Source organism: Lemur catta, chromosome 2 (assembly GCF_020740605.2).
Source record: "Lemur catta isolate mLemCat1 chromosome 2, mLemCat1.pri, whole genome shotgun sequence".
NCBI classification, from domain to species: domain Eukaryota; kingdom Metazoa; phylum Chordata; class Mammalia; order Primates; family Lemuridae; genus Lemur; species Lemur catta.
In genome coordinates, this window is record NC_059129.1 from 25,814,850 (window position 1) to 25,842,051 (window position 27,202).

The 27,202-nt window shown below is 58.2% G+C and overlaps 2 protein-coding genes across 5 annotated transcripts; one reads left to right on the forward strand and one right to left on the reverse strand.

Moving 5' to 3' along the window:
* Positions 1-300: 300 nt before the first annotated feature.
* LOC123631624 (TSC22 domain family protein 4) lies at positions 301-15,600 on the reverse strand. Of its 3 annotated transcripts, XM_045541432.1 has the most exons (6): positions 15,156-15,578; positions 13,699-14,725; positions 11,342-11,505; positions 6,225-6,273; positions 3,392-3,718; positions 301-760 (listed from the first exon to the last, which is right to left on the reverse strand). In XM_045541432.1, exons 2-6 carry the CDS (start codon positions 14,458-14,460, stop codon positions 527-529), a joined length of 1,536 nt encoding a protein of 511 aa, XP_045397388.1. In that variant the 5' UTR covers positions 14,461-14,725; positions 15,156-15,578; the 3' UTR covers positions 301-526. The 3 variants fall into 3 exon arrangements, with proteins under 3 accessions (XP_045397388.1, XP_045397389.1, XP_045397387.1); XM_045541431.1 differs by lacking the exons at positions 301-760; positions 3,392-3,718 and adding an exon at positions 5,197-5,847 and having other exon boundaries at positions 15,156-15,600; XM_045541433.1 differs by lacking the exons at positions 6,225-6,273; positions 11,342-11,505; positions 13,699-14,725; positions 15,156-15,578 and adding an exon at positions 3,945-4,351.
* Positions 15,601-18,666: 3,066 nt separating this feature from the next.
* Positions 18,667-26,823, forward strand: NYAP1 (neuronal tyrosine phosphorylated phosphoinositide-3-kinase adaptor 1). 2 transcript variants are annotated; one of them, XM_045541437.1, is made up of 6 exons: positions 18,667-20,005; positions 21,437-21,792; positions 22,174-23,691; positions 24,538-24,753; positions 25,003-25,112; positions 25,671-26,823. In XM_045541437.1, exons 1-6 carry the CDS (start codon positions 19,938-19,940, stop codon positions 25,926-25,928), a joined length of 2,526 nt encoding a protein of 841 aa, XP_045397393.1. In that variant the 5' UTR covers positions 18,667-19,937; the 3' UTR covers positions 25,929-26,823. The 2 variants fall into 2 exon arrangements, with proteins under 2 accessions (XP_045397393.1, XP_045397391.1); XM_045541435.1 differs by having other exon boundaries at positions 24,535-24,753; positions 25,671-26,788.
* Positions 26,824-27,202: the final 379 nt, after the last annotated feature.

The following is a 27,202-nucleotide window of genomic DNA, read 5'->3' on the forward strand; positions in this document are numbered from 1 at the left end:
GAAATAAAAAAATTATCTGGACAACTAAAAATATATATAGAAAAAACTAGCCGGGCATGGTGGCGCATGCCTGTAGTCCCAGCTACTCGGGAGGCTAAGGCAGGAGGATCGCTTAAGCCCAGGAGTTTGAGGTTGCTGTGAGCTAGGCTGATGCCACGGCACTCACTCTAGCCCGGGCAACAGAGTGAGACTCTGTCTCAAAAAAAAAAAACAAAAAACAGACCTCACCTCAGGTGCCTCTCCCTGGCCCACCCAATACCCCTCCTTGCCTCCAAATGTCCACAAACACTCTCCATCTACTGAGAAATATCTGATATTTATTTCCCAATATTTTGATAATTTTTTACAAATTGAATAAACAGAATAAAGGGGAGTATGTGGGACCCCAGGCCTGGACTTGGGATCCCAATGAAAGGTGACAGTATGAAAACATCTCCTCACTCACAACTTCTGGCCTGCTGCCCTGACCCCCTAGCAACCTTACCTAAGAGCAAGGTGGGGCTTTTGGAGGATCTGGGGTTCCCCCCTAGAGGGGACTTTGGGCATCCTGTTTCAGGCACTGAACTGGGTGAGATCTGGGGGGAGTGTGGGTCCGGATGTGGCACCGTCTGCGCCTCTCCTGCCTGCGGGACAGCTGTCGTAGCTGTTTCCGAATGGCCCACAGCACCAGGTACACTTCCCGCAGCAACTCAGCCTCCGGTGTCTGCAACGGGGATGGGGTCATCACTTGGGAGGTAATGGATGCAGAACTCACAGATGACTATAAAAGAAAGAGAAGATATGCACGTGTGAATAGCTGGGTCTAGGTTGAAACTACTGGTAGAACGACTTTCGGGTAAACAGCAAAGGGCTCATCTAATTCCACCTCCTCCTTCAAGCCAGCTCAGACACCACCTCCTCCAGGAAGACTTCTCAGACTGCATTGGATGTTTGTCGTCTCGACTTTTGTGTTTGCCTTGTCATACCATGTTTCATACACTATTTGTTCTGAGGACTCATCTGTTTTAGCCACTAGAATGCAAGCCCCTGGGAAACAGGGACCATGTCTGACCCGCCTTTGATCTCCCCTCAGGGTTTCACGGAGAGTGTGTTAAAAGGAAGGAGGACGAGGACAACCCAACTCTGTCTCCAGCTCAGAGCTCTCTCCTGACCTCCAGGCCTGTATATCCCACTGCTTCCAAGACACCTCCATGCAAATGTCCTATCAACATTACAACTCATTTTTGTAATCCTAGCACTCTGGGAGGCCGAGGTGGGCAGATCGTTTGAGCTCAGGAGTTCTGAGACCAGTCTGAGCAAGAGCGAGACCCCCGTCTCTACTAAAAAAATAAAAATAAAAATAGAAAGAAATTAGATGGACAACTAAAAATATATAGAATAATTAGCCAGGCATGGTGGCGCATGCCTGTAGTCCCAGCTACTCGGGAGGCTGAGGCAGTAGGATCGCTGGAGCCCAGGAGTCTGAGGTTGCTGTGAGCTAGGCTGAGGCCACGGCACTCACTCTAGCCCGGGCAACAGAGTGAGACTCTGTCTCAAAAAAACAAAAAACAAAAAAAAAAAACTCATCTTGCCCAACCCCCTAAACTTATCACCTCTACCCCTAAGTCCTCCTTCATTCTCCATCCTCGTGAATGTCTCCAGCCTCACTGACTCTGTCTCTCCCTCTCCCCATTACCTCCATCCAATCTACCACCTGGCCCAACAATTCTACCTCCCAAATATGGCTCAAATCCATCAGAGGCCTCTTGTCCTACCTGACGCCTCTGTCCCATTGGTCAATGGCCAGCATTCTCTCCTGGTCCAGAAGAGCATTCTTTCTTAGCCTGGGCTACATCAGCCTCCCCGCAGATCTTCCTGTCCCTCCTCTTGTCCCCTGAAAATTCCCCCTCCACAGGGCAGCCAGATGAACCTTTTCTTATGATTAATGCAGTAATACTTTATTCAAGAACAAAATAAGTTGATTTGGTAGTGACCTAGGTATTTCCCCTTTTTAAAATTAAACTTTCTATTTTGAGATCATTGTAGATCAACATGCAGTTGTAAGAAATTATAGAGATCCTGTGTATCCTTTACCCAATCTTCCCGCAATAGGAAAATTTTACAAAACTATATCATAGTCAGGATACTGACATTGACATTGATATTCATACAATCTACTAATCTTATTCAGATTTCCCCAGCTTTACTTGTCTTCATTGGGGTGTGTGTGTGGGGTGTGCGTTTAATTTAACAAAATTTTATCATATGTGCAGTTCTGTGTATCCAACAACCAGAGTCCAGATGTAGAACATTTCCAGCATCACAAGCATCTCTCCTGCGGGCCTTCTACAACCACACATCCCCCTGCAGCCTCTGGCAACCCTAAACCACGAAAATATTCTCCATTTCTACAGTTTTGTTATTTCAAGAATGATATATAATTTAAATAGATACATAGAGTATATCACCTTTTGAGATTGGTTTTCACTCAGTATAATTCCCTTGAGATTCACCCAAGTTGTTGCATATATCAAGAGTTTGTCCCTTTTGTGGCTGAATAGTATTCCACAGTATGGATCCATCACAGTGTAACTATTCGCCCACTGAAGGACATTTGGGTTGATTTGGCTATTACAAATAAAGCTCCTATGAACATTCACATATAGATTTTTGTGTGAACATAAAATTTCATTTATGTGAGATAAATGCCTGAGAGTACAACTGGTGGGTCATACGCTAATTGCATGTTCAGTTTTATAAGAAACTACCATATTCTTTTCCAGAATGGCTATACCATTTTACAATCCCACCAGCAATGTACAAGTGCAGGTGAGATTTCTAAATCAAAATCTGATCATGCTACTCCTCTGCTTACATGTCTTTAAGGGCTCCCACTGGTCTTAAGGTCAAAGCCAAATTCCACAACTTAAATATCCACCCTGCCTTGTATGAACTGGCCCTTGGCTCCAGGATTGCTCCCCTCTGACCCACATGCCTTGGGCCAGCTCTGCAAACACTTGCTGTTCTCTCTTCATAGAACACTCCTCCCACTCCCTCCACCTTCCCCTAACAATCTCCTCAAGCCAAAATAACTCCTTCCGGTCTCAGCTTCACCCTCTTTTCTGTTAGGAAGGCCTTTTCTGACTCCCCAGGTCTAGATGAGATGCCCTCCTTTGGGTTCCCACAGCCCCCGTTCCCCTGTCACACCCAACCTGCGTGGATAATGAGCCAACAATGCCTTTCATCTTGTCTGTAGCCCCCAAGTCTGGAAATCTTGTTCACTGTTACATCCTCAGGCTCAGCGCCTGTAACTCAGCAGCATGGGAGATGAGTGTTGAGCAAGTGAACGGAGAGAGGAATGAGTCACTGGGGGTTGGGGAGGGGTCTTGGGGAGCAGGAGGACAGTGCTGACCTTCCAGCTGCACATTTGCCAGCCGGTCTGTAGGACGGAGACCATGAGCGTGGAAACGGACTGAACAGCCGTCCGGGGCAGCCGCAGCAGGGATCGACCCTCACCACCCAGCTCCATCTTGGTCCCGTCTCTTGCCTTGGCCAACACACAAGGCTCAGCCAGCTGAGGGGGCATATCCATCCTGGGGAGCTTATCCTCTCTGGAGGGCTCGACAAACTTGCAGGTCTCAACTGCCTTGGGAGTCTTCTCCACCCCCTTCAATGCGCGTTTCTTGGAGCCACAGTAATCCAAGATGGTTGGCCTAACTTTTGGCTTCCAGAAGAAAATCTAAGAACCAAGACAGAAGAAAGAAGAGAGGGGCAGAAAAGTCCACAGAAAGGGTGGCACAAAAAGGATGGGGCAGTGAGCTCCACAGCCTCCTTCCCCTCAAGCCCGTCCCCAGCTGCCCCATCCCCAGCCTTGTTTGGTGGTAGGGGCCACTGCAACCTACAGGTCAATGACCAGCACTCTCATCCCAGCACATCCTGCGGACAAGGCAGTCTCTGTAACTCACCCAGCAAGTCAACTTTTGCCAAGCCCGCTTAACCCATCGGAAGAATCTCATGACAGCAGCCATCTTTCCAGATAGGATGAACCCAAAGTAGAAGGCAGAACCAGCATTTGGTACAGTAGGGGTGGAGGATGGAGGGTGGGGGTTGGGGAGGAAGACAGGCCACAGACAGTGGCTGCCACCCGATGGATATCCTGGGAGCTGAGGGGCTTCACGCACAGCAGTGAAGAAAGGACTAAGAAACCCAGGGGGAAAGCCCGCTCCAGCAACTCATCCCAGGCCTTTCCTCCCCTCCCTGGGACAGGGAGAGGAGTCAAAGTGGATGAGAACCTACAGTGAGGGAGAGTTCTAGCCCATTGTGAGAGCCTGCCTGGCCTGACCCCAACCCCTGAGGCCCTCCCAGGATCCAGGGAGCCAATCCCTTCTGCCCCTGGCCCTTCTTCCCTCAGATCCAGGGAAAGGAAACTGACATGTATCGAGGGCCTGGTGTGTGTGCCAGACATTTCCCACGTATCATATCATGTCATCCTCACAGCAGCCCCTCAAGGTAGGTATCATTGTCAGGGCCACTTTACCAATGAGGAATCTGAGATTCAGAAAAACCGAAGAACTTGCCCGAGGTTATAAATCTAGGGAGCTTAAGGCAGGGAGTCCAACCCAGGTCAGCCTCCAACGGGCCCTTCCGCTCCTCCCAAGGCCCTTCTGAGGCTGCCCCGGCCACTTTCCCCTCTTCCCCACTAGGTGGGGTCCTTCTCCCTTGCTGACTTTTCCGCTTGGGACCGGAGCTCAGGCTGTCAGGAGGGGCCGCCTCACCCACAGGGCCCATCCTCAGCCAGCTGGGGGTGGAAACCACGGCAGCCGGCCAGGCCTGGCGAGGGCACCGTGTGCCCGGGGAGCCTGGCCCACGCCCAGCCCTGAGACAAGGGGCCCATTCAGAGCCCCCTGCCCCGCCCCCAAGCAGCCACCCAGATCCAGCCCGCAGAGGGGACACACTGGGAAGCTGGGGGTGGATCCTGCACAACCACCAAAGGCCTCATTGTTCCCCTCTCTCCCCAGCACGTGGGCAGACACCCCCCCCACCCCACTCCTCTGCCTGCCCCTTCCCAGGACCCAAAGTGCCGGCTCCTTTGCCTGCCTCTCTCAACCCTGCTGTCTCCGCCACGTTAAACCTCCCCAGTCTGGACAAGATCTCCAGGCAGCTCAAACTGCAGCACAGGCCCCGAGTCTAGACACAAGAGAGATGTCAGCCTCCAAATTCAAGTTTCTTCAGATTTTTTAATTATTATTATTACTTTAACAACAACCTGAATCCCAGAACTTCCAGATACTGTCCATACTCCCTCCCCTGGGCAGAGGAAAGGGGGCACTTTGAGGGAACAAGGTAGGGGTCGGGTGTCTGCCAGGGAGCCTCCAACTCCCCCAAGCCATCTACTGCTGAGGGTCCTAGCGAGGGAGGAGCGGGGCTGGGATCCCTCATGGAGGGGGCTCCATCTAATACCCCATCCTGAAGCCCGCCCTCCTCCATCAAGGCCTGGGGACAATGGGGAGATTGGGGTATGGTGGTGGGACAGGCCAATACTGAGCCTTGAACTCCCACTCCGTGGACCAGGGGGCATTAAAGCTGCATAGGAAGAGGGGGCAGGCAGCTGGCACAAGGCCTGGCAGCCCCAAAGGCACATTGTGAGGGAAGGGAGGCTCAGACGGAGGGCCCATTGGGCGCGGGGGGCCCAAGCCGTGGGACCCCCGAGGAGGGCAGCTGGGCCAGCTGCTCCGGGCTGGCCAGGGCACGCAGCAGTCCATTCTCCTGCTCCAGCGCGGCATTCCGCTCGGCCAGGTCCCGGATCTGCTCCTTCAGCACCTCCACCTCCTCCCGGACCGCAAACATGAGGTGGGACTTCACCAAGTCCTGGGGGCCCGGGGGACAAGCAAAGCATCAGGGGTGCCAGGCCACCCTAACCTCCTTCCCTGCCCAGTGCCCAGAGGACCTGGGTGTGGGAGCTTCTCCTGAACCCAAATGATGAGGGGCAAAGCAAGGATGGGGCAGGGCACAAGGACAGGGGACAGAGACAGAATCGGGGCTCACAAATAGAGACAGGGGCCAGCAGACAGACCGAAGCCAAGCAAAGTCAAGGGCTGAGGTGGAGACAGCAGGGGAGGGGACCCAAGGGAGCCCAACAGGGAGCAGGTCACGGAGCGGGGAGTTGGTGTTCCCTGGTAATGAGGGCAGGGCTGGGGCAGAGCTCAGGGGCCAGGGCCTGCCGGGACCAAGACGGTTTCTCTTACCATGGCTTGTTCGATCTTGTTGTCAATGCCAACCAGGCTTCCGGAGCCACTGGAGAGACACAGGGAGGTGAGAGGTGAGGAGGAGGAGCCGGCCCAGGTGCTGCCTTCTTGGAGCAGGCTCTGGCCTCCCCCACGAGCCCCACTCGCCGTAGCTTCCCGCCCACACCCCCGTACCTGTGACAGTAGAGAATCAGGGAGAGGAGGGTTTTGTCCATCCCCCGTCGGGCTGAGGGCCGCTGCCCTGGGCCCCCCACGCCCCGGTGGGGTGGGGGTCCAGATGCCCCTCGGATGGGGGATGCTCCCCGAGGGGAACAAGGGGAAGAGACACAGCCCCTTTTTCGGGGTGGCCCTGGAGCCATCCCCACCACTCGAGTCTCATAAGATGACACCAGGGACTTGACAGAGACACCTGGCTGGGCCATCCCTGAGGGGAAAGGGTCCCCAGGCCTCCCAGGGGGAGAGGGCTGTGTCAAAGGGAGTGCCTGGGGGGCTCAGAGCCCCCCAGGCAGAGTGGGGTCTGGCTGGTGCCAAGCAGGCAGAGAGGAGACAGCGCCTAGGGGGTGCTGGTCTGAGAGATATACACCGCCCCCCCAGGGCAAGGCCTGGCTGCTATTGGCTCCTCAGGGACACGGGGACCCCCCTCCTGCTGGCTCCTCGGTGGGCGGGAATTCCCAGACACGGTCAGTGCCAGTGTCCCCTTCTCACCCTGGCACCAATCCCAGAGTGGAGGGGAGGGGGCCAGCGGAGAGAAGTCAGCTGGTGGCCAGGCCGGGGGAGGGGCCGCAGGGGAAGAAGCCTGGGTCTGAGAGGGGCGTGGAAGGTTGGGAAGATCCTGGCCCCACCCTGACCCCATCCCACCCCCTCCAGATGGGCACCGTCCCTCAAGGCCTCAGGAAATGGATGGGTAGGGTGGGGGGAGGTTCCCATGTGCTGTGGTCTTCTGTGGACTGAGCACTCCCCCAGACACAAAGCCCACATCATGGGTGAGCCCTGGGACCTGGGCCAGAGGGTCCCTGACCTCCCACAGTGAAGGACAAGGAAGAAGGGGAAAGATTACCAAGGCAACAGAAACTGAGCCCAGAGCCCTGTAGAACAAATACAGCCTGTGGTCTGGGACCTGGGTCTGGGGTCTTGGAGGTCTAGGGTCTCAGAGGGAGTGAGGGCTTGAGGGGAGGTGGGAAGGTGAGGTTGGAGGTGGGACACTAGGCACAGGAGAAGAGGCTTTGAACAGAGCTGGGAGGGGGATGACAGGCATGGGGAGCAGGTCTGGCTGCAATTTGTAAAGTGGCCACCAGAGGTCGACTCAGGCCTGGCTCAACGACACAGCCAGGGTCCTGGCTGTCCCCGTGACACTGGGCTCTGGGTCCCAGACCTGGCTTTCCCTCAAGCCCCTCTCTCGTTGCTTACAGCCCTTGTGCCCTGTCCCATCCTCCAGGGCTCCCTCTCCCACCACTCAGGCCCCAGGCCCCTGCCTCAACCTGTGGCCCATGACCCACCCCATCCAGCCTCTGCCTCAGCCCCTGGGCCAGCCCTCCACGCTTGCCCCACTGTGCTGCAAGGATCACCAGTCCTGTCCTCCAGCCCCCAGCTGAGCCCCTCTCAGAGCAGGGACCTCAACATGCTGCATCCCACACCCTGTTCCCCTTGGAAGCCCTCCCCCCTGGCTGTCAGCTCCAACTTGCTTCCCTGCGGGGGGGATCAGTGTGTTCAATTCAAGGTGACCCTTGGATGAGGCCCGGTAGCCAGGAAGCGAGCACGAGGGAGCTGGGAATTTTCCATTTCCCATCCAAGCTCTGGGTGCAGAAGGTGCTGACAGGTGGGGCAACCAAGGGAGTGACCAGGTCTGAGAGGGCAGGATGGGGTGGGGGCAGGGGGCGGGGAGACAAAAGGTTAAGAGTGAGAGGGCAGGCCAGCCAGCTACAGAGTGAAAGCAGTTTTCAACCTACTTCAATCAGCGCAACACCTGGGCAGAGATTGGGCCACCACAAAAACCAACCCCCACCCCCCAGTGCGCACGCCCACATACATACACACACACACACACACACACACACACACACACACACAGACCAAAGGGGGCAGACACACAGGAATAGGAACATTGGCCTTGCTTGGCAGACACTTGGGTGAAGATGCCAAGGAAATTGTTCATTCTCGCCAGAAATAAAGGAATAATACAACAATAAACATTTGTTGGCTGATAGATGACTATCTCCTGTTTGTCTAGAGCTGGAGAGTTTTTGACAGCACTTTCCACTGTGACACTCGAACATAACCTTCAAGGGACCAGGTCTCTGGCACCCCAAGCCTTCCCTTTGAGAAGCACTGAGTGAGGGGCCACAGGCACTGTGCTAGAATTCTTTGGCAGGGGCAGGATCAGCCTTCACCACGTGCCCAAAAGCAACTTTGTGTTAATTAGAACAAAATGCCCCTTCTTCAAGACACTGATAGCCAATGTCAGTCACTGTCATGACTTCAAGCATCGACTGTGATCTCAAATGTGAGTGGCACCCCCTGGAGTTGTGCAGTGTGACGTGCACCACTGGGCACTCTAGCCCTCAGGACTCTTGGGTCCTGGGGTGGGGAAAGCCCTAGAGGCTGGTCTTCCTCTTTGAAGGTCAAATAAAATAAGAATCAATGAAGCAGCAGGACAGCTGGGAGGGTGGGGAGGTTCAGATCCTGGGGACAGGGGCCAGTCCTGCTCCTTCGAGGAGCCCCTAGGGGCTGGGCCTGAGGCCAACAAAGTGACATCTGGCTGCCCTGTCTACACTCCCTCCCGGATCTGGATCTGTGGTGCCTTCAGGGCAGGGCCAGGCCAGGAAGCCAGAAGGGGGTGCTGGCTCCTTGCCTGCTTAGGAGAGCCGTCCCTGACTCTGTCCTAGAGGGAAAGGGCATCCTAGAGACCATTGCCACCTCCTCTTCTCTTGGGACACAGACATCACAGGAGAGCGGGGACAGCATGGCTTTAGGGTCAGACCCAGGCTCAGACTGCAGTCCAGCCACTTACAAGCAGGGTGACCTTGGGCAAGTTTCTAAAAGCCTCCTCCTGAGTCTCAGATTCTTCACTGAAAAGTGGGAAATTGCTTTTAGGATTACATGAGGTAAGAGGTAGCACCAGACCCAAAGGAGGCACTGGATAAATAAATGTACCTTTTACTTCCCAAGACCCCAGGATCCATTCTCTATAATCCCCCCAGGATGACCACCCATCCACCCACCCACCCAGCCAGCCAGCCAGCCAGCCAGCCACTCATTCACACCTTAACTAACTGCCTCCCACCTGTCAGGCCCTGCTGGGAATATGAAAGATCTTCGAACCCAGGAGCACATGAGGAGTCTGAGTTCACCAGGCACCCTCTCTTCTCCCACCCCCAGATTCAGGGATTGGTCAGGCATTCCTATCGCCCCCCCCCGCCCCCCCGGAATCTAGGCCCTTAACACTTCAGCCCATTTTCCCTCTCAAAAGGGAGATCCCAGGGCACTTGGACCCTGTTCTCCTGATAGCTCTGGGCACACCAGACAGGCGAGGTGGGGTCTACACTCCCCATTCCTGGGAGCTAAGGGGTGGCACAACCCAAACTCACAGGCCCAGCAGGGTGGGCCATGAAAGCCTGAGCTGGGACAGAGCCTTGCAGCACAGCAGGGTAAAGCAGGAGGATGGGAGCTGGGAGCCAGACCGGTCAGACTGGGGTGCGCAGAGGGGGTGGGACAGAGGGAGGGAGGGTGCGGACAAGCCAAAAGAATAGAGCTGAGAATCCTCTAAGACAGGGAAAGCAGGAGGCTGGGCTATGAAATCAACAGGGGTGGGGGAAGGACAGGGAGCCCTCTTGCCAGGGAACCTCCCAAGTGGGAGGGGGAGAGAGTGGGAAGTGCTGAGAATAGCAGCGAGGGGGGCAGGTGACTCTCTCGGCCCTGGCCGACCTCACACCTCGTGCATTCCAGAGTGCAGAAGCCGCCCAGCCCGCCTGCCGCACCGCCCCCTCTGCCCTCCATCCCACCGCCTCTCTGGCACCCCTTCTCCTTCCTCCGCGGGTCCCCAGTGCCTCAGGCCCCTTCCTCTGATGGGCTTTAGGCCCTGATTCTGGGGGGCGGCGCCACATTCGGGGGCGGCAGGAAGGAGCGACCGCCATCTGGAGTGGGTCCCTCCAGCACCCACTCACCCACTCGCGAAGTCCCGCCCCGCGTTTCCTCCCAAACAGGAAGTCCCGCCCCTCGAGGGCCTCACACAGGAAGTCCCACTCTTCCCTCCAAAATAAAAGTGGCAACTCCCTAGCCCTCCTTGGTGTTCCTATCAGTCCACAGCCAGAAGCCAGCGGCCTGGCTATCTGACTCGCGATTTTGGGCCTCCCTTTTCAGATGACATTTCTGTGAATGTTGAAACCTGGCCCTCGAAACAGGAAGTTCTGTGCACACTGCCACCCAACAGGGCATCTCCTCCAAAGGGCAAGCCCCAGAAAGTCCTGCTCGCCTTTGCTGCCCTTGCTCCCAGACCGCTGTCCCCACAGCTTGGCTTTGCCGGGGGCAGGCTTGGCCCCCCTGCTGCTCCTAACTCTGCTGGTCCCATTCCTGCTGCTCCCTAGCTCTGTGTGCTGGCCCCATCCCCTCAGGGAACATAATCTCAGGGCAATGATTTCTTGGTACTAGAAGTCCTAGGGTCGTAAATTAGTCTGTATGGACTATAAGGATGTCACACCAGAGTCGTAAGGGATGTAAGGAGTCCCATTCCCCTCGCTGGTAGAGGAAGCATGAAATGCAACTGGGAGGAGACTGATTATTCTCTCCAGCACATTTGCCAGTGGGTTCCTAGGGCTGGCCAGATGATCGCTAAATCTGCAAGAGCTCTGGAATTTGACAACAATGACTCTCTTCAAACTCTAAAAAAGTCTCTGACTTGACAGTCCCGAGCCAGGGAGTCCCACCCAGCTCTCTCCACAGAGAGGGAGTGGGTCCCAAATCAACTTTGCCCAGCGGTTATGCCCAGGCCAGGTTTCTCTGTTTAAGTATCCTCTCCAAGTTCAACTTGGGGGAAGGACATTTACCAGGCAATTTCATGTAGCTATCCCAGCTGCTGGGTGGGGAGCCTAACCCTCATGCCCCACCACACGGAGCACACCTACCTATCGTCATCGCTGTCCAGGTGACCACTGATGGCCAACATGGAGCGGGCCAGGCTGAGGCTCTGGGCTGCAGCCCCAAAGGGGTCTGGAGACTTGTGAACAAGACTGGTATCAGGGAAGAAGTAGAGAGCCGGGGAACTGGGGCGAGAGTCGAGTGCTGGCACCTGGAGGCAGAGAGGGAGGAACCATCACATCAAGAGAGAGACAATAACTAGCCACCTTACAACTTGCGGAGCAGTCTCCCTCTCTGCCCCCCACCTGCCCACTGTCTTCCAAGGACCAGGAGTCCTGCCCCACAGCCCTTCCCCCCTCCAGCTATGGAGAAGGCAGGTACCAGAAGCAAGGGACAGGGGTTACCCTGAGGACTGGGGTGAGCGGCGCATAGGGTATCACAGAGAAGGGCTCTGGTCTGCTCTCCAGCACCTCTGCTCCCCCTGAAGCTGAGCCGGGACCCCTAATCAGAGGCTACTCAGAGAATATCTGCCTTCTTAAGTGACTCAAATGTCACGCTTCCTTAGGGAGGCATTTCCCCATCATTCACTAGTCCACTGAACTGTTTCGTTTTTTTATAGCACCTAACATTATCTGAAATTAAAGTATTTATTGTGTCTCCCCTGCTAGAAGGTCAGTTTGTTTAGTAGCTATTTGTAGAATGAATGAATCCTCAGAAACTGCCTCTCCATCCCCCCACCCCCAATTTTAGCCTCTCCTCCCAAACTTCTCAGGACTCAGGTGGAGTTCTGATCCTGCTCTCTGCCCTGCTTTGGGGGGGGCGGTTGTGGAGATGGGGGGAGGCGGAGCCTGGGCGTGGACCCACACAGCCCAACAGGCACTGGGGGAGGCTGCAAAAGGGCGGGGGCGACAGGAACAAGACAAGACGCCTCTGTGAGGCCCTGGGAGGCCCCAGCTTCTCGGAAAAGCCAAGAACAGAGAGTCCAGGGTGGTTAGAGGGACAGAGCGGAGGAAGGGGGCCCAGGAGGTATCCCCTGGCCCTTCTCCACCACCCTGATCTGTTAAAGAAGAGGCATGGGGGACTGTACAGGAGAGACAAACTTTGGGGATCGACCCAGATGCATACACACAGCAAGCGATCAGGACATAGGGGAAGGAAGGGGGTGGGGGCACTGAAGAGAGGGCCAAGGTCCCAAGGGGAGCTCAAGTAGGGCTTAAGGACAAATAGAGCAGAGAGGATGGCGGCCAAGGGGGCTTGCTTTGGAAGAGTCTGGGAACAGGGACCAGCAAAGGAAACAGCATCTTTTCCCCAGGGGTAGGAACTGAATGAAAGAGCTCAAGAAAAGTGGGGGGAGTGGGGGTCAAAAGAGACGAGAGCTTGAGATCAGGAGGGGGTGGGGGGAGCCGGTCCTGACCGGTCCTGACAGGACCCAGACATCCAGTCTCAGGTTATTTTTATACTGTGGTTTGTGCCCAAGGCCAGGAAGGGGAAAGAGTTCTCATCCTCACACTCCCTGCCTTTCCTCCAGCAGTCCAAGGTGTTATTTTCTCCTTTAGGACAAAAGTATCCAAACTCCCACATCCCTGGCTGCCCACCCCCACCCCAGGGACCCAGGCATCCTGCCCCCCAGCCCAGACTTGTTCCTCTTTTGGAGACAGGAAGCTGAAAGAGCAAAGGATTTAACTCCTTCTCAGCTGCTTCCCGCTGCTGCTGTCCCACTCCAGAGTGGCCACCCCCAGTTATCGGTCCTGGAGAGGCACAGATGCAAGAACTGAGACAGATACCTGGGGGTGGGAGGGGGGCAAACCAGCAAGGCCCCCCCATCCCTGTAATATGTTCCCCCCACCCGATTCCTCAGGTCCTCAGAGAAACTTGGCTTGCAACCAAGCTAGACATGGGGCTGGGAAGGGTGGCTGGTGGGAGGAAAGAAGATCCTCCCCCCCCATTCAGGATGGGGCTGCAATGGAGACTTAAGTGGAATGCCCACCCAACCTCTCCTCCCCAAACCCAGACAGCTCCACCCCACGGGGCCCAGCTACCCATAGCCAACCCCAGCCGGGGCCTCCACTCTCATCACCTGGAACCAGAGGGGGTGAGACCAAGACAGAAAGAAGGTGAAGGCCAAATGAGGAGGCCACACATGCTACAGGCTATCTAGAGATGAAGTGAGGGCCAAAGACAACAAATGAAAAATCAGAAAGAAAGACAGTGCAGAAAGCAGGAAAGAAGGAGCCTAAGAGAGAAAACAGAGGAGGAATAGACTTCAAAAAGAGATGACAGGGAGAGAAAAGAGGGCTATCTAATCTGACAGACAGGTGACAATGGAGGCAGGGAGGCCAGGATGGAGCTTAGGCCAAGGCGCAACCTTCCGGGTGTCTCCCCCAACCTGGAACTCAGCTCTTACCTGCCCCATCTCCTCTGGAGCAACCAACTCCATCCTCAGCCGCATGTCTCCATCCTTCCTTCGAGACAGTGGAGGGGTCCCAGCTGCTGAGCCCCCAGCCTCCACTTCTACCCTCAAGGAAGGCAGGGGTGTGGCAGCCCTGGAAGTGCCTGCGCTATCCCCGGTCCCAGGCTCTGGGGGGCGCTGCTGGGGTGGGGAGGCTGACAGGGGGGGTGTCTCCACTTTGGCTTTGCCAGGTACCGCCAGCTGGCCCAGCCCCCCAGTGAAGGAGCGGGCCTGAGGTCCAGGGGAGGTGGGGGGTGGGCAAAGCAAGGAGGTGGGGCCTTGAGACAGGCCTGACTGTGGGACAGGGGCGCCCAGGCCAAAGCTGGCCAGCTCCAACCTGGAATCCAAAGATCGGCCCCCAGTGCCCCCTGAGGCCCCTCGAATTCCCTCCAGGAGTCGGCCAAAGCTGGGGGGCTCCAGGTCTCTCTCGTAAACATCCACACACGTCCAACGACCTCGGCGATAAGGCTCTCCCAGGCCGTGGGGCAGCTTCACTACCCGGAAACGAGAGGCAGGGGCCCCAGGCGGTGGGGAGCCATTCCGGGGGGTGCCCTTGCCCCCTGGATCAGGGCTGGGCTCCCCATTGGGCAGGCGGGGTGGGGGCCCTGTGGGAGCTGGCAGGGCAGGGGGATCTGGACCCCCTGGGCTCCCTGGGCCCTCGTAGTCCGTGGTGACGCTGGTGATTTGGAAACTACTCTTCTTCTTGCCCCCACTCATGGTCCCTGGGGCTCAGGACTGAGCTGAGTTGGGGGGGCTGGAGCTCTTTTAGGGGTTCAGGCACCCCTGGAACAGGGGGGCCACATGGCAGGGGCATCAGGGCCCCTGGGGATGTCAGGGTCCGACATTGCAGAAGGGCCTTGCAGGAACTGGGGGTGCCTGGTTGGTGAAGGGAGCACAGGGTAGGGGAGGCTGCGGGAGGTGGGGGCCGGGGCAGGTTTTTCCTGCTGCTGTCACTGCCGAACTCCAGAGCTGAGTTTGCAAACTGGAAAAGGGGGGGGGGGAGAATGAGTGAGAAAGCAGTGGGCAGGCCACCTCTGGGGTTTCCTCTCTGGGGAGCAGAATGGGGGAGGAAGGGGAAACCGCCAGAGACCTAGAGACAAAGAGACAGGCACAGAGACAGAGACCAGAGCAGAGGGGACGGGGTCTGTTAAGGCATACAGTGCAGGAAGAGGCAGCTGAGACCCAAAGTTGGGCATTTCTTGTCTGGGATCCGAACTCAGGAGACTGCAGAGCTGCACTGTCCCGAGCACGAGCTCCAGCGCCTGAGTGAACCGGGCTGAAGCAGCTCCCCGGCCCGGCCCGGCCACCCCGACGCCTCTCCCGGGCCTCGAGGCCCCCGCACCCCGGCTCCCACCTCTCTGGGGCAGACCGTGCCCCGCCGCCCCAGCGCCCCGCCCAGCCCGGAGCCCTACCTCCCGCGCCTCCGCCACTGAGCGGGCCGGGGGTCCCGGCGCCTAAGATGTCGGGCTGTGCTTTCCTGGGGCCTCCTGGCCCGGGGCACGCAGGCGGCGATCAGAGGCTGCCCAGGCCACCTCGGGGGCCGCACCTCACCCTGTGAGGCATCTCTGTGGAAAGTTTGGTCCCCAGAAAAGAAGGAACCCGCGCCTCCTCGGTGGAGCCCAGGCGCGGCCTCTGAAGCCCCAAGGGTGTCGAAACCGATGTGGGAGGGGGCGGCCTCGGCGGTGTGAAGGCGTGGGTCTCCCGAGTCTCCTCCGCGTGGCCCCCCTGGCTCGGTCTCTCAGCTCCTCGGCTCCTCTTGGTCTCTGTCTGTCTTTCTCTTTCTGGGCTGTTGACAACCCCCACACCAGGAAGTCCTGCCTCCCCGGGCCTGCTGACTGCTCCTCTCCTCCTCCTCCTTCCCCTCTTCCTCCCCTTCCTCCTCCCTCCCTCCTGGGGCTGCCCGCCAGCTGGCCCTGGGCCAGGCCTGCCACAGCCGCTGCTGTTGCAGTTGCTGCTGCTGCTGCTGCTGCTCCCGGGGCCCCAAACAGACGCCCTTAACCCCACACCTGCTGGGCCCTAGCCCGGCTCTTCCGCGGAGGGAGGGGCTGCAGAGAAAGGGGAGGAGTTCGCAGGAGGCCTGGGATTCCCTTACTTGTAGGCACTTGCTGCCACTGGCAGCAAGGGACATACCAGGCAATGTACTGGGTGCCTGATTGCCCATAAATGCCTAGTAAATGTTATAATGTGGCTGTGGCTGTTATTGTCATATGTTCTTTGGTTTTCACAGTAACTGCATGGAGAAGGTAGTAATCCCCCTACTCCTTACTTACAAAATTTTCAAACATGCCATGCAGATCTGGGGAGAACATGCAAACTCCACACATTGGCCCCATCCAGGAATCATTTTTTTCCTCATCATTATAAGGAAACGGCATTCAACAAAACAACGTTATTCCAGGACCTCCTGTATTTTGCTGGACTATTTGACATCAAATCCCAGCAGGTGCTGACCTGCACGTGCCCTCCAACTGCTGGACACACATATATCCACACACTTACCCACACAGACGCAACTGAGGACCAAGCCCAGCTGGCCACAAGCATAGACCCCTCCCCTATCTCTGACCATTCCCACCTCTCCCATTCCACCTTTTTATGAAGGAAAATCCACACACACTCATAAAGAGCCTACTATGTGTTTGGCATGAAAGAATAACCCCCCAGTGGCCATTTTATCTCTTTTGGCACCCCTAACCAACATTGAGGGGGATTATTTTAGCAAAAACAGTATCTAAAGGCCACATCTGCCCTCACTCTCAGGTTCAAAAGGATATGGATTCTAATTAGTTTCGGTCATATGGAACTGCTCTCCAGTATATTAAAAATTCCTCATATTATCTCATTGGATTGCAAAACAGCCCTGGGAAGAGAGATGAGGTAAGTTTTAAGCACCAGCTAAGGAAACTGAAGCTCAGAAACATTCAGTCATTTGCCCATAGCCTTGGAGCTAGTATTTGATGACACCCGGACTATAACTGGGCTGTGTGACTCCTATTCTAGTGCTCTCTCCCACATTCCTCCTCCCTTAGCTTAAGCTAATGAACATTTCTAACCGCTCTTTAGGGTTTGGCAAAAAAACAACAACAAAACCACAATATAACCCCTACCCCCTCTATATATTTATTCTTTGTTTCTTTGTTAAAATGCATCTCCTGCTGGCCATAGTAACAATGGCTGCCTCCCAAGTAGAGAGGTCCAGGAAGCAGCCTCTCCCACACACCCCCTTCCCCTCCAGACCCTGTCCGTCCTTCCCCTGCAGAACCTTCTCTCTTCTGACAATATTCAGAATGCAGCTCTGGCTGCTCAGACCCTCCTTCCTTCTAGCTGACTTGCTACAAACTATTCACAACTTATCTTTGGACCCTCCCTTCTCTGCCTCAGGCACTCAGTATCTGTGACTGGAGTCCCTGGAACAGTATTGGTCTCTGCAAGGATATGTTTGTTGAATGAATACGTATAAATTAATACACACTAAGGTGTAGAAGTGAAATGGCTTTTATGTGTTTTAATGTTTTACCTCTCCTGGGAGCATATATGATAGCCTTAATTTCTTTTTTTTTCTTTTTTTTTAATCTCTTTATTTCTGTCTATGTAATAGCCTTTAATGTGCGGGGCCCGTTAGGACTTACAAGGCACTTTAGTAGTATTTTACCATCCTACAGATGGGATGAAGCATCTTTCAGAGAGGTTTTGTGAGTTGTTTGAACCCACACAGCACATCTGCAAAGACTTTGCCATATAAAGTAACACTCACAGGTTCCAAAGATTAGGATGTGCATCTTTTGGGGACCCATTTTTCGGCCAGTTAAGAGTATTATGCAGGTCTTTCTGAAGCTGATGCAACCCCCCCCCACACACACACACAAAGCTGTGGGCCAAAGGGACTTCGGGGGGGCAATTTCTCAGGGAGATGATGAGAAGAGTGATGGGCAGGGGGACCAGGTCACGTCCCTCAGCGGCCAGCGACCACACCAGGGCGATGGTTGCAGGGGTCCCCGTCAGAGGCCGAGCATGGTAAGCCCAGGTCCTGGCGGGTGGCGCCAGCGGAGTCAAAGGTTACGGGAGGGATGACTTGGACCGCGGGGGTGGACGGGAGGAAGACTTTGAGCCCAGACGGTGGAACAAGGTCCGGGAGGCTGAAGGGGGAGGCGGCCGAGCCAACAGGGGTGCCCTCCCAGCACCTATGGGGCGGCAGGGAAGAGGGGGCGCGGCCAAGGGAGCACGCCCCCTGCCGGGCAGAAACGCCGATCGTCGGTCTCCCGACTCTAGGAGCCTCTACGCCCGGAAAACGACCCCCCCTGCCGGCCTCAGCGCCTCACTGCACCTTCGGCCCCGCAGCCGCAGCCTCGGCCCCGGCCCGACGCCGGGTGCGGACCTGGGGAGCGCCGGGCGCACAGGGTGCACGGGTGGGGCCCCAGGCTGCCGCAGGGGGGCGCCGCTGCGCGCCGCTCCGCCGGGGCCTAGGAGACCCAGCCCAGCACCGCCCGGCCGGGCAGGGGGCGAGGGGCGGCGCGGAACGGACGCCCCAAGGCGGGAGCGGGCTGGCGCCGGGCCCCCGGTGCCCTACAACCTTCCTCCGGATCTCCCCCCGCGGGCTCCGCGGCCCCCGTGCCCCCCGCCCCGGCCCGGCGGCGCACCGCAGCCCCGCCGCTCCCGCTCCGTCCTTGGAGGGTGTGGAAGGGTGGGTTTGGGGCCGGGGGCGGGTCTGGGGGCGGACCCGGAGGCGGGGCTGTCTCTGCGGCAGGGCCCAGCTCCGCTCCCCCCGGTCTCTCTCTGTCTCTCCTCCTCCCTCCTCCTGCTCCGGGCGGAGCCCGGCATGGGGGGGCCGGCGCCCGGCAGGCCAGGTACGGTGATGTAGAAATTGGGGAGGCTTGGTTCGGGGAGGTGGCGGGGGACAAGGGGCAGGGAGGATTGGCGGAGCGAGAGGCGGAGAAACCCAGGGTAGCAGGACAAGGGGAAGGGGAGGGTGCCCGGGAACCTGGGGCCCTTGGATGGAGAGGGGGGATGAAGCAGGCCAGGTTTGAACACACAGGGAAAGGGGGAGGACGGCACTGAGGAGGGGCGCCTGGGAGGAGAAGTGAGGCCGAAGGCGAAAAGGAGAGTGTGTGTTTGGGGGAAGGGAACCCAGAGCAGGTATGGAGGCCGCAGCTCAGAAGGTAGCTATGGGGCCAGACTGGAGACCCCCGGGTGGGATTGAGGGGCGGGGACTGGAAGAGGAAAGCCGGGGGCCTCCCAAATCCTGGAGGAGGAAGAAGGTGATTTGGGCCATCAGCAAGGGAGGGAGAGGCAGAGACCACTGCTGAGGGGCCAGGGAGCAGGAATCCTGGTGGACGGAGGCCCAGGCCCAGGGAGGCACTGGAAAGAGGCCACAGGGAGTGGAGATGGATGGACGGGTGGTGTTTCAGATGCCCCACTCAGACAGCCCCCACCCTTCCTTCAGCATCCCCACCCTGCTCTCATGACGCCCCCCCAAAACCTCAGGGCCCAAAGGGGTGGAGAGTCCGACCATCTCCCCTTCCCCAGTGGGGTGCAATGTACGCAAGTAGGCCCCGGGCATAACTCCTTGTCTGTAGGTGTGTCCGGTTCCGTGTAGCAGATTTGTGTGTGTCTGGAGGTCTGTGTGTGTCTGTGGGTGTGTCTGTGGGTGTTTATGTCTGTGTGTGCCTGCCTATTCCTAGGTTTCTGTTTACCTATGCCAATCTATGCGTCTGGTCCTCTGTCTGTAGATCGGGGTCTGTGGCTCCATGGTCTGTGTGTCTGAATGTGTGTTTGTGTGGCTGAGGGGTTGCTGTCCGTTTGTGGGGCCTGTCTGTGTGGTGGATCAGGATGTATTTACACAAGAAGGAATCTGTGTCGACCTGATCTCTCCAGAGTGTGTATTTGTGGCTCTGAACACCTTTGTCAGGGTCTGTGGTTGTCTGTACACGTGCAGGTCTATGTCTGTCTGTCTGTGGGTTCTCGAGGCTGTATTGGGTTTTCTGTGTCTCTCTGTATTTTCTTCTCTGAGGACCCGAGTCACGTCTCTGCTCCTTTTTCTCTCTTTCATTCATTCCTGGCCCCCACCCATCCCACATCTTTCTTTTTCACCTTCCTACCCATTCCCCACCAAGTGGATCCGGGACCCAGGGAGGGCCACCCCCCGGGCCTGGTGGCGCTGAGCAGGGCCCCCCAGCCCCCACCTCCTGCCCCACGACATGAACCTCCTGTACCGAAAAACCAAGCTGGAGTGGAGGCAGCACAAGGAAGAGGAGGCCAAGCGGAGGTAAGTAGGGCTGTGCCCCCAGACTGCCCCCTTTTGCGTCCCACCTCTGCTGCTCCCTGGCTGGGCCACAGCCCCTCCTGGGGCTCAGCAGCCTTGTTGCCAGTGAGATCTCTGACCTCAGAGTCTATGGTCAGTACAGGGTGGCTGGGATGGCACACCTGCTGTCCCACCCTGCTCCTGGCCTCCTGAGGGCTTCCAGATCAGGAGCACCCTGTTGGCTCTTCCCCATCCCCAAGGCCCAAGTCACTCCTTCCTGACTCACCTCTGGCCTATGGTCTTCTCTCTGCAAATTTGGGGCTGGCTGCTGGCTCTCCTGTCACCTGACCTTGGAAGGGGCAGGCCCCGCCTCCCTCCCAGGGTCTAGGGACGGGGTCATTTCAGGGGCATCAGAGAACATCCATTTGGCCCTCTCCCAGTCTCCTCTGCTGGGGGAGGTGAGTGGCCAAGTGACAGGGCTGTGTGTGTGGTAGGAGGACATGAAGGCTGGGCCCCGCAGAAAAGCCAGGGCTGGGGACCCGATCCCACAGCCCCATCCCTGGTTGCCTCTCTCCTGGCCCTCCCAGGGACCTGGGGCCTGGCCTCTCCCATCTTGCCCCCTTCTCCCCTTCACCCCCATTGACTACACAGCCTCTTGGAGCCTGACTCAGAGCCACCTCCCTGCTCCCTGCTGCCTCCTCGCAACTGTGGAGTTTAATTCTTGTTGTTAATTAGATTAATCAGAGCGATCGCTGCAGCGATCTCTCCCTAATGAAGGGTTAGTAGACAGGGCCTTAATGAGAGCCCACCCCCAGCAGCTTCCCCCTCTTCCCTGCCAGCCGCCCCCCTCCCTTCACACAGAGGCTCAGGGACAGTGAAAGGGAATGGGGGTGAGCTGGGGAGGGTGACAGAGAGAGGGCAGCACCAAGGGAGAGGGAGGAAGGGAGGAAAAAGGATCGGGGAGGGGGGCTGCTCTGGCTGCCCATGGGAGGGGAGGCGCTGTGGGTGCGTGGGCTGCAGTCTTTGGACTGGAGGGGAGGCCAGAGGCCAGGTGTGGGCCAGCGTGAGAGTGAGAAGCAGCCCCAGAGCTGTGGTGGCAGGTTAGCTGTCCGTCTGTCAGGCAGGGTTGCGTTGCCTGGGTTTGCATCTTTCTCCCTATAATATGAGGCCATCCACACAGATGCCTTGTGCTGGATGTGCCCAGGCTGGGATCTGCCAGTCCCAGGGACACCCCTTTCTCCCATCCCTGCCCCTGACTGCCTTTTTTTTAAGCCTGAGACTCAGCCTCAAGTCCCTACATTTGTGTCTTGGGCCTTCAGGCACCCCCATCCCCACCCCAGGCTCCCTTCCTCCTCCCTGGGAAGCCACAGGGTTGCCAGCACCTCTCGGGGTGGAGGAGGGGGAGGCCCAGGTCTGAGGCCCATCCTCTGTTCCATCATGGTCTTCTCTCCCCAGCTCCAGTAAGGAGGTGGCCCCTGCAGGCCCGGCAGGGCCCGGGGCTGGCCCGGGGCCCGGGGTCCGAGTGCGGGACATCGCTTCGCTGCGCCGCTCCCTCAGGATGGGCTTCATGACGATGCCCGCCTCCCAGGAGCACACCCCCCACCCCTGCCGCAGCGCCATGGCCCCACGCTCCCTCTCCTGCCACTCGGTGGGCAGCATGGACAGTGTGGGAGGTGGCCCTGGGGGGGGGAGTGGGGGTCTCACAGAGGACAGCAGCACCCGAAGACCCCCCGCCAAGCCCCGGAGACACCCCAGCACCAAGCTCAGCATGGTGGGGTCGGGGGCAGAGACACCCCCTAGCAAAAAAGCAGGTGAGACGCCCCCCATCCCTCCTCAGGGGAGCTGGGAGCTGGGAGGATCTATTCCAGGCCAGGGGAGGCCTGTGGGGAGGTTCATTCAGGGAAGAACCTAGGAAGTGGAAGGTTCCATTCTCTAAAGGAATGGGGAGGTCCTTTTGGATGGGCCTGAGATGAACCATTCAAGGGCAGGGGACACTCCCTGAAAAGTTCATTCCTGGGAAAGTGGTGGTGGCCTTGGAGGGACATGAGGGAGGGCTGACTGGTAGCAAAGGAACCTACTAGGGTTGAGGGGTGTGGGAAAATGAAGAGGCCGATATGTCCTTGCAGAAGGGGTTCCCCCTCTCCTCTCCCCATTAAGAACCCAGTTTATTTTCTCTTTCCCATGCTGCCCAGGCTCACAGAAGCCAACCCCAGAGGGCCGAGAGTCCAGCCGGAAGGTTCCTCCGCAGAAGCCCAGGCGAAGCCCCAACACCCAGCTCTCTGTCTCCTTTGATGAGTCCTGCCCCCCAGCCCCCTCTCCTCGAGGGGGGAACCTGCCCCTGCAGCGCCTCAGTAGGGGGTCCCGAGTAACTGGGGACCCTGATGTGGGTGCCCAGGAGGAAGAGCCCGTGTACATTGAGATGGTGGGGGACGTCTTCAGGGGGGGAGGAGGAAGTGGAGGGGGCCTGACTGGGCCCCCTCTCGGGGGTGGGGGCCCGACCCCTCCAGCTGGTACTGACTCGGACTCCGAAGAGGGGGAGGCCATATATGAGGAGATGAAGTACCCGCTGCCCGAAGAGGCAGGGGAAGGCCGGGCCAACGGGCCACCTCCCTTGATGGCAACCTCCCCGCCTCACCAGCCTCACGCCCTTCAGCCCCACACCCACCGTCGTCCAGCTTCAGCCCTCCCAAGCAGGAGGGACGGGACGCCCACCAAGACCACCCCTTGTGAAATCCCCCCGCCCTTCCCCAATCTCCTGCAGCACCGTCCTCCACTCCTGGCCTTCCCCCAAGCCAAGTCTGCTTCTCGAACCCCTGGCGATGGGGTCTCAAGGCTACCGGTCCTCTGCCACTCCAAGGAGCCAGCGAGCTCCACCCCAGCTCCCCAAGTGCCTGCACGGGAGCGGGAGACGCCTCCCCCACTGCCTCCGCCTCCTGCTGCCAACCTGCTGCTGCTGGGACCATCGGGCCGGGCCCGGAGCCACTCCACACCGTTGCCACCCCAGGGCTCTGGCCAGCCCCGGGGGGAGCGGGAGCTCCCTAACTCCCACAGCATGATCTGCCCCAAGGCAGCAGGGGCGCCGGCAGCCCCCCCTGCCCCGGCCGCCTTGCTCCCCGGCCCCCCCAAGGACAAGGCCGTGTCTTACACCATGGTGTACTCGGCAGTCAAGGTGACCACGCACTCCGTCCTGCCAGCTGGTCCACCCCTGGGTGCTGGGGAGCCAAAGACGGAGAAGGAGATCTCAGTCCTCCACGGGATGCTGTGCACCAGCTCGAGGCCCCCTGTGCCAGGGAAGTCCAGCCCCCACAGCGGGGCCATGGGCGCAGCAGCTGGGGTCCTCCACCACCGCGGCTGCCTGGCCTCCCCTCACAGCCTTCCGGACCCAACTGCAGGCCCCCTTGCCCCCCTCTGGACCTACCCAGCAGCAGCAGCTGGGCTGAAGAGACCCCCTGCCTATGAGAGCCTCAAGGCTGGGGGGGTGCTGAATAAGGGCTGTGGAGTGGGGGCCCCATCCCCCATGGTCAAGATCCAGCTACAGGAGCAAGGGACCGATGGGGGTGCCTTTGCCAGCATCTCTTGCGCCCACGTCATCGCCAGTGCAGGGACACCAGAGGAGGAAGAAGAGGAGATGGGCGCCACGACATTTGGGGCAGGCTGGGCTCTGCAGAGGAAAGTCCTGTATGGAGGGAGGAAGGCAAAGGACCTGGACAGTGAGTGAGGGGTGGGGAATGGGGGGGTGGCTGGGGATGCTCGTGATGGTTTGGGGGTGGTGTTGGAGGGGTTATTTGGAAGTCACAGCCTTGGTCTGGGAAGTCCAGGTCTAGGAAGTTTCCTGGGAGATAGGAGGGATGGGTGTGGGCAGCAGGCTGAAGGGCTGGGGTCCCCAAGTGTGTACAGGAGGGGCAGGAAGGTCTGGCATAGGGAGGGGGTCGAATGTGGCCCTGACCTGGTCTGCTCCCTGCCCCTCCTTCCCTGGGCTGCAGGGGTGTGTGTTTGTGAGTGTGCGCACACTAGGAGCTAAACACAGCTGCCTCCCAGCTGTTACCATGGCAACCCATCCAGTCGGGAGGGAGAGGAGAGGGAGGCCCCTACCGTTGCCTGGCAACACAATGCTCTGCCAGGCCTACTCTCAGAGATGAGCTTAGTTCACATGCAGCCCTTCCCCCCAGCACCCCCCTTCCGGGCTCAGGATTTGGGATTCTCCCCCTACTGGTCTCCTGGCAGGAGGGCAGTCATTCTGGCCCTCTCTGGAGCTGGAGGACCTTGGAAGCTAAAGCTGGGGTAGAGGAAGCCCCGCTGACTAGGCAAAAGGGTTTGGAAGCAACAAATGTATATGATTCTCAGCCCCAGGGGATGATACCAATGTGTGGAAAGGAAGGTGGCGGGACTGGGGTCCCTCCTGTATGTGTGTGTGCTGGGGCAGTGTGAGGTAGTCCCATTCCTGCTGTGACTTGGGGCAGGTTTCCTGGTCCCCCCATGCTGCAGTGTGTGTGGCTGGGGGGACAGAAGGACCCCTCCCACGAGCAGGCACTAAGTTCTCTGTGTCATCCCAGCAGAGGTCGAGGATGGCGCCCGGGCCTGGAATGGCAGTGCTGAGGGTCCAGGCAAGGTGGAGCGTGAGGACAGGGGCCCTATGACATCAGGGATCCCAGTGAGGAGCCAGGGGGCAGAGGGCCTGCTGGCCAGGATCCACCATGGAGGAGAACGAGGAGGGAGCCGCACGGCGCTGCCTATACCCTGCCAGACCTTCCCCGCCTGCCACCGCAATGGAGGTGACACCTGCCTGCACACACCTGTACACAGATGGGGCTGGCTGGGGAGAATCTCCCAGGATCTGCCTCTCCTAACCTGCTCACTTGTTGGCCTCCACGCCCAGGGCCTTAAGCCTTTGCACCACATCTCCATTCCCCCTTCCTCCTCCCATGAGGCAGGGGCAGCCTGGACTGGGGCTCTTCTCTGGGAACTGGGGGAGGGGGCACCGGAGGCTCCTGCCCTACTCACTCCTCCTCCTTTTGCCTCAGACTTCACGGGAGGCTACCGCCTGGGGCGCTCGGCCTCCACCTCGGGAGTCCGGCAGGCCGCGCTCCACACCCCCCGGCCCTGCAGCCAGCCCAGGGATGCCCCCAGCCAGGTGAGGCTTGGTTTTTCTTTTAATTGCAAAGGAGCAGGTAGAGAAGAAGGCTTGGGTGTGGAAAAAAAGGGGTCAGTCGGGCTGGGGCCTGAGCCAGCCAGGTTGGCAGAGACTAATGGGGACCCGGGGTTGAGAGTGGGGGGGAGGGTCAGGGAGGATCCAGGAAGGGGCTGCTTGAGAAGGGCCACGAGGCAGGGCCTGGCTTGGAGATCAGTTGAGGCCGCCGCCAGCCGACAGTGCGCCTTTGTGCCATTTAGAGAAAGGACTCCCTCCGGGTGGACCAATTAAAAAATTGTAGCCATCTAAGAAGACAATTTTTAAAAGGCACCCCTTCCTCAGGGTGACAGAGGCTCAGCGCGGCACCAGGGCGCCCGGCTGGACAAAGAGACAGGCAGGGGTTGGATTTCAGCCAGACCGAGAGGACAGAGGCCGTGGGGGGCGAGAGAGGACTTGTTTTGGGGGGGAAGACGTTGCTCTCAGGAGCGGGGGCCGGGCCCGGTCACTCTGAGGTCCTCGACGCCCCCGCCTTTTCCCTTTCTCCCCTCGTCGGTGGCACAGACCCACCCCGCGCTGCCGCTGCCGCTGCCCCTGCCGCCCCAGCCGGCCCGCGAGCGCGACGGCAAGCTGCTGGAGGTGATCGAGCGCAAGCGCTGCGTGTGCAAGGAGATCAAGGCGCGCCACCGCCCCGACCGAGGCCTCTGCAAGCAGGAGAGCATGCCCATCCTCCCCAGCTGGCGGCGGGGGCCCGAGCCCCGCAAGTCCGGCACCCCGCCCTGCCGCCGGCAGCACACCGTCCTCTGGGACACTGCCATCTGAGGAGGGCGGAGAGGCCGGGGCACCTGGACTGGGGAGCGGGGCGGGCACGCCCGGCTCTCCCGGGAGATTTGCCTTGAGAGACACTGAAGGATCAGGTGAGAGAGAGCCAGGGAGAACCCCTGCCCTCCACCCCAGCCCCCGGAGATGGGGAGTCTGCCAGGCCCGTCTGGCTTGGGGTGCCAACAGCACCACCGAGAGATTTGGGGGAGGAGGAAGGGTTTGCTTGAAGTCGGGGTGAGAGCCTGCGGCTGTTCTCCCCATTGAGTGTGGTAGACCTCTCCTCCTGAGAGGGCAAAGGTCAGCATGGGGGGGTGGAAGGAAGGGCTCGGGAGGAAGGATGGGGGGTGGGTCGAATGAAAGAGAGGGCCTAGAGAGTGAGGTAGAGGAGCTCTTTTGTAGAGTCGGGAGTCGTTGGGGAGGGGTATTTATTTTGTTATTTATTTTAGTCTGGAGGGCAATTCTGGGCCCTTCTGACCCACTCCTGAGCAGGGAGTGGAGAATCAAGGCCAAGTTTGCACTCTCCCCGACGCCAATGCCTAACGGCCCGCCCCCCACGCCCCCCCACAGCCAGGGAGGGGTGGGCACGGGGAGTGGACTGAGAGAAGGGAGGGGCCCAGGTGAGCGGAGGGCCGGAGACCATTTCCAGTATTTACAATTTGCCAGAATTTGGTAGTCAGCGTGGCCTGCTCTGAAACAGGCATCTTATTTAGTTCTGGGGTGAGGGTCTAGCGCCAGGGATGGGCGGGATCAGGGGGAAGGGGGGAAATTTTAGCGGGTGGGGGGTGGGCAGGGTATTTATTTAAATTAAAAACAAAAACAAAACAGAAGAGATGTCAGGAACTTTTTTTTAATTCCTTTCTTTTCAGAATAATATATTAAAAGACTAATGATCCTAGAGCTGGCTTCTTATATTTCAATGTGCTCCGCCTTTCTCACATTTTTTTTTTCTTTTTCCATCTTGCCTTTGGTTGGTGGGAGTTGAAGGTTGTGTGGGGAGGGGTGAGTAGCTGTGGCTAGTAGCAGGGAGAGGTAGAGTTTGAGGTAAGTCTTTGGGAATACCACCTTGCAGTGAATCAGTAAGCATTTATGGAGCACCTACTGTGTTCTTGGCAATGCACTGATGCAGAAGGAATATTCAGCCATGAAGTTTGCCCTTGAGCACCTTATAGTCTACTCAGGGAGATGAAACACCTAAGTCAACAGTAGACAGTGCTGCAGGAATAAGAGAGAGAGGGCTGGAGTCATCCAAAAAGGCTTCCTGGGACAGGTAAGGT